We start from the raw sequence: 14,846 nt of genomic DNA on the forward strand, positions 1-14,846 counted from the left end.
TTCTCCTCCTTAGTTTGGACGAATTGTTTAAGTTCTCTTCTTCCCGTTTCAGTTAACATTATGCTGTCGAGTTGATCGGAGATTATCCTAAGTTGTTCTTTGCAGTGTTCTTTGAGAATGTCGATAAGGGAGAGCAATGCATTTTCTAGGACAGCATTCCACTTTAATAGCCTGGAGGGTAAAGAACCAAGGGCACATTTAACCTTAATTCTGAGACCTTTTGGGATTTTCCTCTGTTTAATGCAGCTAGTGTAAGTTTTTAGGTGAAATCTGTAATTTGTTTGTTTGGCTTTGCGGGATTGGAGGAAAGGGTGAGATTTGCTGTTGCATGTGCTATCCCTAGTGCGTGGTAGTCATTTCTGTTTGGTTCGGGCAGACCTTCGGGCCGAAAAATCTTCAGGTGGTGTCTTTTTACGCTTAATTTTCTTGTCCAGGCCTGCACCGATGTCTGTCTGTGTATCGGTTTGCTTGTTAGTGTATGTAGCTGTTTGCGTGAAGGCTTCGCGGGTGGTTGTGGGCTTCCGTATGCGCGGATGTTGTAAAGGTGGTGTTGGTTCCGCGTCCACCATTTGTGTAGATGCTTCTGGGGTTCTAGCTTCGGTGGAACGTGCGTGCGAGCTGGTGTTGAAAATTTCAGGCGTGTGTTCCTGTGTTGAAGCTAACTGGGACGCAGGATTTATTGGTGTTGTAGGTTGCGTCGATTTAAAAGAGTTCCTGAGCCTGTACTTGATGTTGTTAGCCATTACCTTGACGCCAAAAAAATTGGGGTGAAGTCCATCCCGGGCTAGCAGAATGTTGGGGTCCTAGTGTATTTCAGCGTGGTGGATGACATCGACGTTTTCGTGTTGGTTTCCAATGTCAAGAAGAAAATCATTGAGCTTACGTGTCCCTAGTGCGTGAGCTAGGAGTGTCGCTGATTGTTGAATAAGTGGCCTGTGTTTGTTTGCGATCCTGGGAAGTACTGTTGTCAAGGTGATTTCTGCGTTTGGTCTGTTGGTGTGCAAATCGTTTATGAGCACTTTCATGGCCTCAACTGTGTTGTCACCGGTGTCGTGGTTAAGGTCATTAGTCCCGCAGTGAATGAAGAAATGTGTGATGTGCTGTGGTGCTGCAGCAATGAGGTCTCGGATGGTGTGTGTTGTGGTGCCGCTCTTAAAGCTAATGTACAGTGAGTGTTGGCCTGATGGGAAGTGTTCGTGCATGTACTTGTAGTGACTGTCTCCAATTAGTGCTACGTGTGAAAAGGAAAGCAGAGGGCGCTCACCTTGTTCCTTCATCTTCCGTCGGTAGAAATCCAGAGAAAAGACGGGGAATGCGGGAGATGGAAATTCAAGATGTGAGCAAAACGTGAACAAGGTGAATGCAGGAGCCAACGTTTCGAAAAGTGGACTTTTCTTTAAGGTGACATATGCTTTCCTCGCCACAGTATATATAGGTGGGGTTCTTCTAAAGGGGAGAGGGTGTGAGGCGGGAGGACGCGGAAACGAGGGAAAATGTGTTAGCATGTCGAATTGAGAGTAAAGGAACGCTGTGTACAAGGTCAAAGCCAGCCCACCCCCACCCCGGTCTGTCAACCAATACATTGCAACCAATAGGCATAAACATTTCAAAGGGAGCTTTAGAATCTATTCACTATGCTAAACTTCAAACTATAGGCAACAACACTTAGTTTGATTTGTTGACGTATCCCCCCCTTTTTTTCCCCCTTTCCTTTCTTTCTTTTTCTCTTTTTTGTCAGCCACCGTGTCAGAGGCCCTTGACAGGCCGGCTAACGTGCCTGTGTTGACAGACCTAGGTGAGGGGGGGGGGGGGCTGGCTTTGACCTTGTACACAGCGTTCCTTTACTCTCAATTCGACACACTAACACATTTTCCCTCGTTTCTGCGTCCTCCTGCCTCACACCCTCTCCCCTTTAGAAGAACCCCCCCTATATATACTGTGGCGAGGAAAGCATATGTCGCCTTGAAGAAGACAAGTCCACTTGTCGAAATTTTGGCTCCTGCATTCACCTTGTTCACGTTTTGCTCATCAGCTAACAAGCAAAGTGATTTGCAATGTCTGATTAATATCTGTGGGCAGGAAGGCAACAATTTAGGTTTGAAATTTAGTGTTAGAAGATCAGGTGTTATGGTATTCAATGAAAACAGTGAACAGACAGCGGAGATACAGGGCCAGGAAATACCTCGGGTAACAGAATATAAATACCTTGGTATATGGATAAACGTAGGCAATAGATATTTGGAAACACAGGAATAAACAATAACAGTGAAAGGGAAGAGAAATTCTGCCATAATGAAGCACAGAGCGCTATGGGGATACAATAGCTACGAGGTGCTCCGAGGTATGTGGAAAGGTGTAACGGTTCCAGGACTCACTTTTGGAAATGCAATTGTTTGCTTTAAATCAGGGGTACAATCAGGACTCGATGGGTACCAAAGGTCAGTGGGTCGCCTCGCATTGGGCGCTCACGAGAAGACTACAAATGAAGTTGTGCAGGGTGATATGGGCTGGACTAGTTTCGAAGTGAGGGAAGCTTGCAGTAAAATTGAGTATGAAGAATGGCTGAGGAAAATGGAAGAAAGTAAATGGGCTGGGAGAGTGTTTAGGTATCTGTACAGGAAAAACATTGATTCACAGTGGAGGAAAAGGACTAGGAAGCTTACCAGCAAGTATGCGGCTTGCAGGGTGGGCAACACAGCAACAAAGAACGTCAAGCGGAAAGTCAGAGAGGCCGAAATGATCTCATGGGTGGTGGCAATGGAAAAGAAACCTGCCATGAGTAACTACTTAAGAGGAAAAAAAGAAATCAGGAAAGAAACAATTTATGATAACTCAAAGGTAAGCTCATTACTTTTCGAAGCGAGATCGGGACGCCTTATGTTGAATTCCAATGGCGGAGCCGGAGCAGCCGACGGACTCCACGAGCAAGCGCTTGACTCTGGCACAGAGCAACGCCTCCAGATCCGGGAGTGGAACACAACCTGCGCCACCGGAGCAACGCGGAAGCGGAAGTTCTATCACCGAGTTACCCAGGATACCTTGCGTGTTGTCATTTCCTTCCGCTGTTTGCTCCCAGCACCGCCGCACCGGTCACCTGTCTCTTCAGCGCCGTTCACCTGTCTCTTCAGCGCCGTTCACCTGTTGTTTTTGTAAAAGTGCGGAATGGATATCTCGCCAAGCGTGCAGCAGCTTTTGCTTCCTCGCGAGTCGTGACCGGTGGTGCCTCCCAGCAGACAAACGTGGCAAAGGAAATACGTCACGCAGAGTTCCGGTCCACTCCGCCGATTTTGGCGGAGCATCTTTTTCTGCTCCACGGACTGACTCCCGCTCTGAATCCCCTCCGACTCTCTCATTGGAACACCTTACTCCCACCCTCACTCTGCCATTGGAACAAACTTGCTCCGAAACGAGCAGAAAAACTTGCTCCGACTCCGCCATTAGAATTCAACATTAGAACACGCACCTATAAAGCAATATATAAGATGGAAGAAGAAACATGTGCTTGCTGCGGTAAAGCTAGGGAGACTATGGAGCATGTTTTATTGGAATGTGAAGATGTCTACCCAGCGGTCGATTTAGGTGCCACTGGCCTCCTTGAAGCACTTGAGTTCAGCGAGAGCAGTGGAAAAGTAAACATGTCAACAATAGGCATTAGTAAGAGGCAATTGGAGGATTGGTGGAAGAAAAGTAGGGAAACGACAAAAAACGGAGACGTACAAAAGCACAGTTCAAAATAGGGGATCAGGAAATTTGGGTGATGTAGTTCATAGTGTTTCTTTTTTTTTCTTTTTTATTGTTTAACCTAGGTAGGACATTAGGCAGTATAATAGCAAGAGTTTGGTGGCCTAACCCACCGCCCCATTCCAAAGGGGATGCTCATAACATCCATCCACCATCCATCCATGAGCTGATGGCACGGCAGGCAATGGGAAGGAGCCACATTTCAGCGGCATTCCAAAGAGGAGTTTACAAAGCGACCTTAGTTATAGTAATGTTGGCTGTGATGACATCAGTTGAAAGGCGTGCACGCATGTGCAATTTTGGAGAAATGGAAAACCAGCAACTGGGGTGCCGGTATGGGGTCGAAATGGCAGCCAGCACAAGAAGTAAAAAGACCGGCCAGGTGGCAACCCTAGTAACAGTGCAAGTGAGACATAAATAAAGATGAGAGGAGAACTGGTAGAGGGTGCAGGCACATGTGCTGTGGCTTGTTTTGGTTTTATATTTTGCTTTCTCATGGTGGTTAAATTGTGGCTTTTCTTCTGGAATAAACAATATTCTGAAGCCATCACTAGTCCAGTTCTCCTCTTGTTTCTGTTAGTGCTTTACTAGCACTGTCAAGCCAACCATGCATTATTTTGAATACTTGAGGTTTCTTGACATCCACCTGCAGCGCAGAATAGGAATGTTTTTGTATTTCGCCCCTATTGAAATACGGCCGCCAATTCCAAACATGAAACCCATGATCTCGTGCTTAGCAGCGCAGTACCACGGCAACAGAAACACCATGGTGGATGGGCTTATCATGTGATCTAAAACTGGTACAGCGCAACGTAGAAAGGAAGAAACAAGCCGGCCAGATGAAGGAACAGAGTGCTGACTTCCAACTGGTTTATTGGAAAGTTGCACAAAATATATAGCTACAAGAAAGCATCAGGACATGTCGTCACAACACTTCACAAAACGTCACACCCATAGAAGGCTACACCATCATGAGTCACAGAACGTGCAATTCTGTCATGCATGGTTTAACTGGTCAAGAAATCTTATTTCCTTTGAAGATAGGCACAAAGATGGCATGCTAACACACGTGCTGCCAGCCCTTGATATGAGATCAGCTTCAATAATCTCCCGCGTAAGTTGTGATCGGTGCTTTTTTAGCACTTTACACCGATAAAAATTTGGCTTACATCCACAGTCGCGAGAGTGAATTCCTAAGTGTCCCTGTATAGCTCAGGTTTACAAGCTTTTTCAGTAGACGTAAAAGATTTATATTATTCTTTACCGCACAACAAATTGTTGCAGTGTGTTGAGGACACCAACGATTCATTCGGTGTGATAGCTTTCCAAAATCGCACTGGTGTTCTTAACAGCAGCTTCACTGAACTTTTATCGTTTTACCTAAAATCGACTTTTGTATCTTTTAATAACTGGACCTACATTCAAAACAGTGGTGTGTGCAATGGCTCATGCCTGGCCCCGGTGCTAAGTAACATCTACCTTGCTCATCATGACCAGCTGCTATTGAGCATGCTAAATAAACGAAGTGTCGTCAAAGTATGCCATTTCGTAGATGATTGTTTGGTCCTTGTAGATTGCGACAACGCTGCTTTCCAGCTCACATCAGACGAAATCGTGAGAACTTTTAACAATTGCTTTCATCCGCTTGTGTTCATTCATGAGATGCCTACTGACAACAGCTTACCATTTTTAGACTCCAATTTGCTCCTTTCACATGACCATGTATGCTGGATGTACTAACCAAGAAGCGGGAAACCTATTTTATCAATTGACTCAGCCCATTCTAAACTGGTTAAGCGAAGTATCACTAATCTTTGTCTTACTATTGCCCTGAGGAAATCCTGTCACCATGCCGTGCAACGCAGTTTTGCAGGTCAACTCGATCGACTTTTGACTGCCAGGTACCCGGCCACACACTACTGTTGGCCATAGCTGAAACGCTATTAAAGCAGCTAAAGAAGAACAGTGACTCAGAAGCGCAAAAAAGAAATGAACGAAAGAGGCCGATAGTCATACTATATTTTCATAACGTCTCTCACAGATTAAAAAAGATTGGCTGCAAGGATAACGTGGAAGCAGTGTTTTCCGCACCTGATATGCCATGCAGGCTCTGTACGGTCGTGAATCCGCTCCATCCACGCACTACTGTCTGTTCGACCATGCATAAGAAGCGTTTTGGGTCTTGCATTGTTAGGGTTGTTTATTCAATTCCACTATCATGTGGGAAGAGATATATAGGCCAAACTGGTTGCTGCCTTAATGAAAGGCTAAAAGAACATGATTACAATGTGCGCCAAGCTATACAGGGACACTTAGAATTCAATGTCGCAACTGTGGATGTAAGCCGAATTTTTATCGGTGTGAATTGTTAAAAAAGCACCGATCACAACTTAGGCGGAAGATTACTGAAGCTGATCTCATAGCAAGGGCTGGCAGCATATTTGTTAACATGCCATCATTGTGCCTATTTTCACAGGGAGTAAGATTTCTTGATCAGTTTAACCGTGCATGACAGAATTGCGCGTTCTGTGACTCATGGTGGTGTAGCCTTCTATGGGTGTGACGTTTTGTGAAGTGTTGTGACGACATGTCCTGATGCTTTCTTGTAGCTATATATTTTGTGCAACTTGCCAATAAACCAGTTAGAAGTCAGCACCCTGTTCTTTTATCTGGCCAGCTCGGCTTGTTTCTTCCTTTCTATGTTGCTCTGTACCAGTTTTAGAATGCAATATTAACTCGCCCATCCTCAACCCTAGCGAACTTATCATGTGACACACATTGCACGGAAGTGACATCACAATGCCAACTTGATGTGTAAGTGCTTACTATTATTTATTGGTTATGTACCTATAGCACCTATTAGAGTAGGATGGTTAGAGACGGGGAAGAGGGCATTGTTACATTAACACAAAACTGTTGCGAGTCTATATTAACTTTTCCGACTACGGTTTCAAGGCGCTGCACATAAAAGCTTAACTGGTCAAACTTAAGTTTGCTTCCTGTGGCACCTTGTAACACTTCATGCTCAATGGTTACACTGTCTGACGACATACAAAAAAAATTATAATACATTGTATATTATCTTTTATATTGCTATACAAAGGTATAAGTTAATAGAGTTATTACAAAGCACATGCAGCTGACTTATGAAATGTGCAATAGACAGAACCATACTTACTAAACTGAAATATACAAAAAGCTACAAAACATTTACGTAAACTACAGAAGTTATCTGGCACTGAAAGCTGAGGTTGTAACAGCTAGAATTGTAGATACTTACGAGAGGAATGCTCTGTACCGTCTTCTACCACTGTAACAAAAAGTAAAATTTTCGCTTTTTTATGTGGTCTTTCGACAGCCAATAGAGTAACACACACATTGTGAGCATTTGATCTGACCACCAGAAAAAAGATGAGAAAGGAGTGCGCATACCATGAACGTGTATGACTAGATATCAATAGAATACAGGTGCTTATCAAAATCAAGGGCTATATTGTCTCTTGATCCGATTCAAAGATACTTCTTTCTTGCGAAATGTGATTCAACACTTCGAATGGGCAATACGCATTCAACCCACTGGCTAAATCAATCCATGCAGACCAAAAGTGATCTCCTAAAAAGTGACTTATATAGAATAAAGCCCCTTATATGTTTATTTATGGAAAATTCATCCTTTTACATGTGCATCTTTTCGAAAGGACAGCCAAGTCATAGAGGGCTTAGCAAAGGTGACAAAACTGTTTATTTTCTTTGTTTTTGGAATGGTTAACTTGTCAGCTGCCCTTCAAGTTTACGTTTGTCGCTTAACATCAACTGATAGAAATACAACTCATGTGTTTATCAAAATTGCTTGCTTATTCACAGAGACTTCGATGCTTAAAACAAACCTTTGTTCTGTGAGAAAACGGCCAAGTTCTGGTTGGCTATGTTGGAGATAACAAAACGGTGTTCTTTTGGTATGGCTGACTTGTCAGCTGGGTCTTTCATATTGACACATTCATCACTCAGTGTAAACCGTATATCGGATTTGCCATTCACTCCCCTGAAAAGGAAAACAAATTTAAAGTTTTCATATATACACATACATTTTCGTATCAGTTAAGCATATCCCCATATCAAAGTGTAAAAAAATACGTAGATACCGCGCATTCTGGGAATTGGTTAAAGCTTTCAATGGTGTTAGTGAAGAACGCTGTTCTTGCTCAGTGACCAATTACTGTAAGTATAGAGCACACAACCAAGCTGGACACATTTTCACCAGAAAATGACCTGCTCAACATAAACTTGTGACCGTTTGACCACGTGGATCTCACAAATGACCACCAAGAAATGATCATGATTGCATGACGGCGAAGAAAGGACGGTGGTGGCATAGCAACACTGGAATGACAACACAATGACAGCAATGGAACAACAACGACAGCTTGACAACAACATAATAAAGTTTTAGCTTGTCCGGTGCTCAGTACTCCGGTTAACGCAGGTGGACTGGGTGTTTCACTGGAGGGGCGTAGGTGCAAATGGGAGCGGCTGTACGAGTGCAGCCACCTGGTGGCGCAGAGATCAACCAGACAAACACAAGAGTTAATATTGCAGTAGCCAAATGTATTCTTTTTTGTTGCTGGACTAAATTTTCGCAGAGCTGTAATAGTGTCGCGATTTGCCTCTGCCAAAAATTTTGTCCGGCAACGAAAAAGAATATACTTGGTTGATGCAATGTCAGCTCTGTGTTCGTGTGGTTCAGCTGTGCCCTACGAGGTGACAGCACCTTGTGGGGTAGACGTTTTACGTTTGATGTTTGCACCTCCTGCCCATACGGTAAAATGCAGTCTGCCTGTGTTTACCAGAACACCAGACAAGCTAAAAAAAAAAATTAATGGTAGTAATGGAATGAACACAGTAGCACAATGGCAACTGTATGACCACAACGAAATGACAACGATGGTTTGAAAACAACTGCTTGACAACAAAGTAATGGCTTGATGGCAACATGGAAGTGATGACGACAGCATAACAAAGGTGGAGTGACACCAATTGAATGACAACCCTGGTACAATGACTGTGACAGCGTGACAAAAATCTGATGACAAAGCTCTAATGATGACAATGGCTTGACAAAGTTGCAATGACAACAATGGTATGACCAAAAATGCATGGCGATGGCGTGATGACAACAACAACAAAAAAAGAATTATCAGGGCACCTAAGCAATTCTTATGATCGGTAAATGCGAGAGCATTACTTGTCGCTGAGTGTGTCGCCGACTTTAGTGTTACGATGAAATGTTGCTCAGTCCAGTGCTGCTGCGTTATGTTTCCGAGTGTAATGTTGCTGTTTATGAAGTTGCAATGACACAAGAAAACAAACAGGCGATATTGCGATCTCTCAGCTGAGTTTTATTTGCAGAGTTCTCACTAAGTAGTGTTTCACGCACATTGCGCTGAGTTTCCTTTCTCGATGACACCACTTTGCCAAGTGACCACAGTACTTTTCCAAGTGGCACTATGGTGTTGACACTACATTTCTTTATCAGGTTCAAAGACAAACTCCATCTCATACTCTAGGGGGAGGATGTCATAGCCGTCAGCAATGTGTTTAAAGGGGCTGGTTGGTTAATCTTTAGAATAAAAAGCATAAACAGCGCGACACAATGTGAGTGAGTAAAGAGCCCAGGACAGAGCACCGACTAGCAACCAAATGCTTCATTTGCAGAAGCAGCATATAAAGACACCATTGAATGTTACATAAAGAACAGAATCAATCAATCAATCAATCAATCAATCAATCAATCAATAGAAAAATTTCAGAGCAGTAGCAGCACTACCATAAAATAAATAAAAAATGAAACTTCACAGACAGCTTAGTATTATAGGGCACACACTAAGTAATGGAAACATACAGTTAATACAGAAAAGTTTAAGCAGTTCTTACAATCGTCATAAAAATAAATACAAAACAGTTTCTTCGAAAAAATGAATATCTGAAATGTTATCAAATTACAAACATCTACAATAAGTACACTGAATATACAGGAAGAAACAATATAGAAATCAACTTGTTACAAACAGTTACATACAACCAGATGAAACAATTCGATACGGTTATCGATTTGATAAATGAGACAAGGTTTGTAATAAAACAAGTGTTTAGTAGAAATCTCTGCGCTATACATCACTGTATATAACTTGCAGATATCCTGATATGAACAATCAAACATTTCAAAACTCTCAAGGTCATAGTGATTCAGAAGGGAGGGAAGAGTGTAAGACAAGCGCTCTTTTCCGGAGTGCAATCGTACTTTGTCTAGATCCCAATTTTCTCCATGACGTGTGGGATAATTTAAATGCCTAATTCTTAAATTGGCCAGAACACACAAATTTGTTATGCTCTTACGAGTTTCTAATTTGAATTTTCTGCTTAACGTATAATTGTATGTCTCGTGTACTTTAACTATTCCTGAACTGCAGAATAAAACATTAGTAGATGCCGCAAAATGCACATTGAAAATATGCCTAATACATTTTTTCTGAACCAAGTATATTTGATTAAGATTAGTGACCATCATTGTAGCCCATACTAGATGGCAATAATTTAAATGAGAGCTAAAGAGCGAGTGATAGAGCAGAAGCCTGATTTCTTTTGGAAGTAAGTATCGAAGCCAACCAATTACACCTGTCACCTGAGCTAATTTTTGCAGGACATGTCTAACGTGGTAATCCCAGCTCAGATTCGCGGAAAAAAATATGCCCAGACATTTAAAATGGTCAACTATTTCAATAGTGTGAGTACTCAGTACTATGTCTTCATGAGGTGGAATAATTTTATTTTTTTAGTCGGAATATAACAGCTTTTGTTTTATTTTCGTTAATATGCATAGCATTTGCTGCTGACCATCTCTCTAGCGTTTTCATTGTGTGATTACAAGTTCTCATAAGCTCGTGAATATCATGCCCTGAAAAAAAGTATGCTGGTATCATCAGCACATATTATGTATTTGGCCTCGCAATTAATATTTCCAATGTCATTAAGATAGATGTTAAATAATAGTGGGCCTAGAATACTGCCCTGTGGCACTCCACACAGCAAAGGTTTCACTCCGGAAATAGTCGCTTATCTGAACGACCTGCTGTCTGTTTAATAAATAAGAGCCAATAAGCGTTAAGGCTTGTCCAAGAATACCATAACAATGCAATTTCTTTAACAATATTTTATGGTTTACTAAATCAAAGGCCTTTGAAAAATTAATAAAAATTCCAAGAACAAGTGCCTTATATTCAAATCATTCAATATACTCTTTTTGCTTCAGCAGCACCAGTTCAACTGATTTATTTTTCCAAAAACCAAATTGATCAGGTGTAAATAAATTATATTTGTCAATGAAACTTGAAAATCAAGTGTGTAGAATTTTTTCGAATGCCTTTGAGAACAAAGGCAAGATAGACACCGGTCTATAATTGCCAAAGTTATTTCGGTCACCTTTTTTGTAAAGCACGGTAACTTTTGATATTTGCATGTTTAAAGGAAAGACAGAGTTAAACAAATGTTAACGATAGCTGCTAAAATCTGCGCGATAACATCAGACACATCCTTGACAGGATGTATTTGAATTCCGTCAATATCACAACTGGCGCTATTTTTTACACTTTTTATTGTTGATAAGACTTCGTGGGTGGTGACATGACACAAGTACAATGATTGAGCGTTGTGAATACTTACGTATCCACACGCATCAGCCGAGGTTACGGTCATTATCATATCAGTGAAAAAATTATTATATGCGTCAGCCAATTCTGATCCATCCACACCTATACCGTTTACTTCTAGTTTTGAAACAGGGGCAGTAAAGTGGCCGCGATCAAGGAGTGTGTTTAATCTAGACCACAGTACGTTAGAACGATTGCCAGGAACTTTCAATATATGTGGATTGATAGTGAGCTCTCGCGGATCGCAAGTGTTTTGTATGTTTGTTGCGATAACACTTGAAGACCAGCCAGTCCTCCGGTAAACGAGTATGTAGGAATGTTTGGTAAAGTTTATCTCCTGTTTTCATTCGATGACGCATCTCGGGCGTTATCCATGGTTTTCGTGTTTTACAATTTAATCTGTGCTCTCTTAGCGGAAAATTCAAATATAATCGCTTCAAAATGGCAATAGATTTATCATAAGCATTGTTCGCATCTAGAGATTTTTCTTATGTCGCTCCAATCTGCCTGCAATAGACTGTTACGAAATGCACTGAGCGCCACAGCTGTAATTAACTGAAACATAATTATTCGAGGCTTTGCTGTACCTTGTGTCAATGATTTTGCACATAAACATATTGTAAGAAAAATAGCATAAGCGTCAGCCACGAAGATAATCCAGTTCTTTTGTTGACAGCGTGAGGGACGCAGAACTGATGCACGCGTTACCACTTGTGAATATGCAAAATGCCCCAAAGATTTCCCACACACGCTTTTCACTATATCTTCCGATTATTTCTCACTTCTTAAAGATTGGGGTGCAACCACACATGTTACAGTGGGCAGCCAGATGACTGTGCGGGTTTTCTTTTAGTGAAGCAGCATGCTCATGCAGGCGATCATTATTATACCTCCCCGTTTGACTGATATAGCAACGTTTACGATCCAGTGGGATTTTATATAGACGACCTGTGTTCTACAGTCAATGAAGCCGCGAACATGATTCTTATAGCAACTTTTACGTGCGACAGTATCCACCCTGCTGACTATTTTGCACAACTCGCTCAGTTTATTAGGGGCGTCGCACATAACCTTCACTCCTGCCTTGGCCGCAACTTTCATAATGTTATGGGAAACATGGTGTACATAAGGAATGATAGCGAGCCTACATCTCGAAGGCGGTGACTGCATAGTTTGTTTTGTGGCATTTTTAACTCTTTTACAAGGTCACCAGCAACACTGCACACCACGCTGGTCGGGTAGCCTGCTGATGTTAGTCTGTCACTTTGTGTTGGCAAGCTCTGTTCAACAGAGTGCTCACATGAATGGTTGAGAGCAGCTCGCAAACATGCCTTAGCGTTGCCTTGTTTTACAAGTTTGGAGTGTGCAGACGAAAACGGGAGAAGCCCTTTCTTTGAGCAAGGCGAATAGCTCCAGCACCCATGATGAGGTTTAAAAACAATTTCAGTGTTTAGAAACCTTCAACGATCATTGGTGGGATTTTTCATTGTTAATGCAAAATCTCTCATTATCTCACTGAAGGCGCGAATAATTGTCTTGGAGGTTAACTCAGTGTCACAGGGGTCAACTGGATAAAATACAAAAAAACATTGTTAAGAAAGCGAAATATTCTTACGGTTGTCAGCTGTAGGCGAGCAAGTAAGCCGCTGTCATAGCGTCCCAACAAAATGTCGCTAAGTACAGGTGCCAAACATGAACCTATACACACTCCCTGCTTTTGAATTAAAAGCTTATTGTCATGACACATGAATGTGTCATGACATTGACATCACCATGACAGGTGAGCATCTCCATGAAGCTGCCGACACTTGTTCTATAGCATTTTGAAACCTAACTACCCCGTGCTTATTGATGCAATCACCAACTTCCTCTAAAATCAGGTTACTTGGTAATGAATAATAAAAATTTTTGAAATCAATGTAAAAGGCGCAGGAACGTGGTGGGCACTCCCTTTGCAAGAAAGCAGGCACTTTGTGTGGCTTCCGGATAAGGAAAGGGTCATCGGCTCGTTCTGTTTTTTAATCTAAAGTCATAGTCGTCATCTGGCAGGTACCTGAAGCATGTTGCATCTTATTTGTCATCGTCATCCATGGGCTTTGGCAATGGCATGATGGCATTTGCAGGTGCCCAACAATGTGAAAGCAAGAGCAAGCAGCTGCAGCTCGCCCTGCTCACTTCGCAGCCACTCGCTCTGCCATCTAGTGCATCACCTACCAGGCAGAGCCGAACCATGTGCACAGGCTCGAACATGTTCATCACTGTCACCTGTTGCAACATTGGCGCAGCGGTTAGCGTGCTCAGCAACGGAGCGGTAGCAGTGGCAGCGGGGCGAAAGATCAAATTCTAACAGTGGTCACTTCTATGTTTAGTTTGATGAAAATGATGTACTTTGTGTGCCGCTTTTCTGCCACAGCTTTCTGATAATGGTGGGGTGACACAATGAGCCAAGCAATGCTCCCACATTAAAGGAACTCAAAGGTTAATATTAAGGGGGGATGCTGCATCAAAATACAACTCACTTATTTCTTTATGAAACTTGGTTAAACTTGGCAAACTTGTTCAGTTTCTTTTGCAGATTCCAAAAATGCAATTACATTCCTTCTAGCTTGCTTAGTTCGTCAGATAATTAAAAATCAGTTGGCATTATGCGTGAAAGTAATTAAAAAATAATCACTCGTTAAAAATTTTCTATATACGTGTCTGTGGACTCAGTAAACCATAAGGGACACAATAATAAAAGCAGATTTTAGTTTGTGAAATTATGTCCCATATTAAAGCCCATTGAATATGAGTGTCTCATAACAGATAATTACCCACTGAGAAAATGCACCATATAAAATATTTGTCAAAAGGAAATTAAAAAAATGGTTTGCATCAATGTGTGCTCCATTGATTCAGCTATGCACTTCAAAAAGAATTATTACGATATCTGCAATTGGAGCTGAGATATCGCATTTATGGATGCACTGAGAGGCCAAAATTTGCATTTTGAGTAAAGTGAAAGAAACAAACAAAAAAGCTTTATTTAGAAAAAATGGAGAAATGTAAACACATTTGCACTCTCAAAGCACTAATATGCTCCCGGGGCATAATCACTTTGATCACTGCCACCTTTATGGCGCTTCTTCAGTGTTTGTTGCACAGTGTCTGCAGATGCACGTTTGTGTGCAGATGAGACTGATCGCTGCCGATCCTTTTCTCTCATGCGTTTAGTGCTTCGCTGGCCAGGATTCATGCTAAGCTCATGTAAAATTCCAGCTGAGGTTCTTTCACGGCCTGCATTAAAGTTCATTACAGCTTCTGCCACAGCTGCTTCAATGGCGAATAAAGATGCATGCTTCTCTTTTGGGGCGAGTGCCCATATTAGTGAGTGCAGGCTCTCATTACTATTCTGCGTTTTGC

General features: G+C 42.0%; 1 protein-coding gene across 1 annotated transcript in view; it reads right to left on the reverse strand.

The window, feature by feature from the left end:
• TfIIFbeta (transcription factor TFIIFbeta) overlaps positions 1-14,846 on the reverse strand; it is a 41,705-nt gene that overhangs the window by 16,054 nt on the left and 10,805 nt on the right. The window contains exons 3-4 of the mRNA XM_075679693.1: positions 7,629-7,783; positions 7,022-7,051 (exon numbers count right to left, since the gene is read on the reverse strand). Coding sequence (XP_075535808.1) covers positions 7,022-7,051; positions 7,629-7,783 — 185 coding nt within the window. The remainder of the gene's footprint in view (positions 1-7,021; positions 7,052-7,628; positions 7,784-14,846) is intronic.

The sequence above is a fragment of the Dermacentor variabilis genome, chromosome 2 (genome assembly GCF_050947875.1).
Source record: "Dermacentor variabilis isolate Ectoservices chromosome 2, ASM5094787v1, whole genome shotgun sequence".
NCBI classification, from domain to species: Eukaryota; Metazoa; Arthropoda; class Arachnida; order Ixodida; family Ixodidae; genus Dermacentor; species Dermacentor variabilis.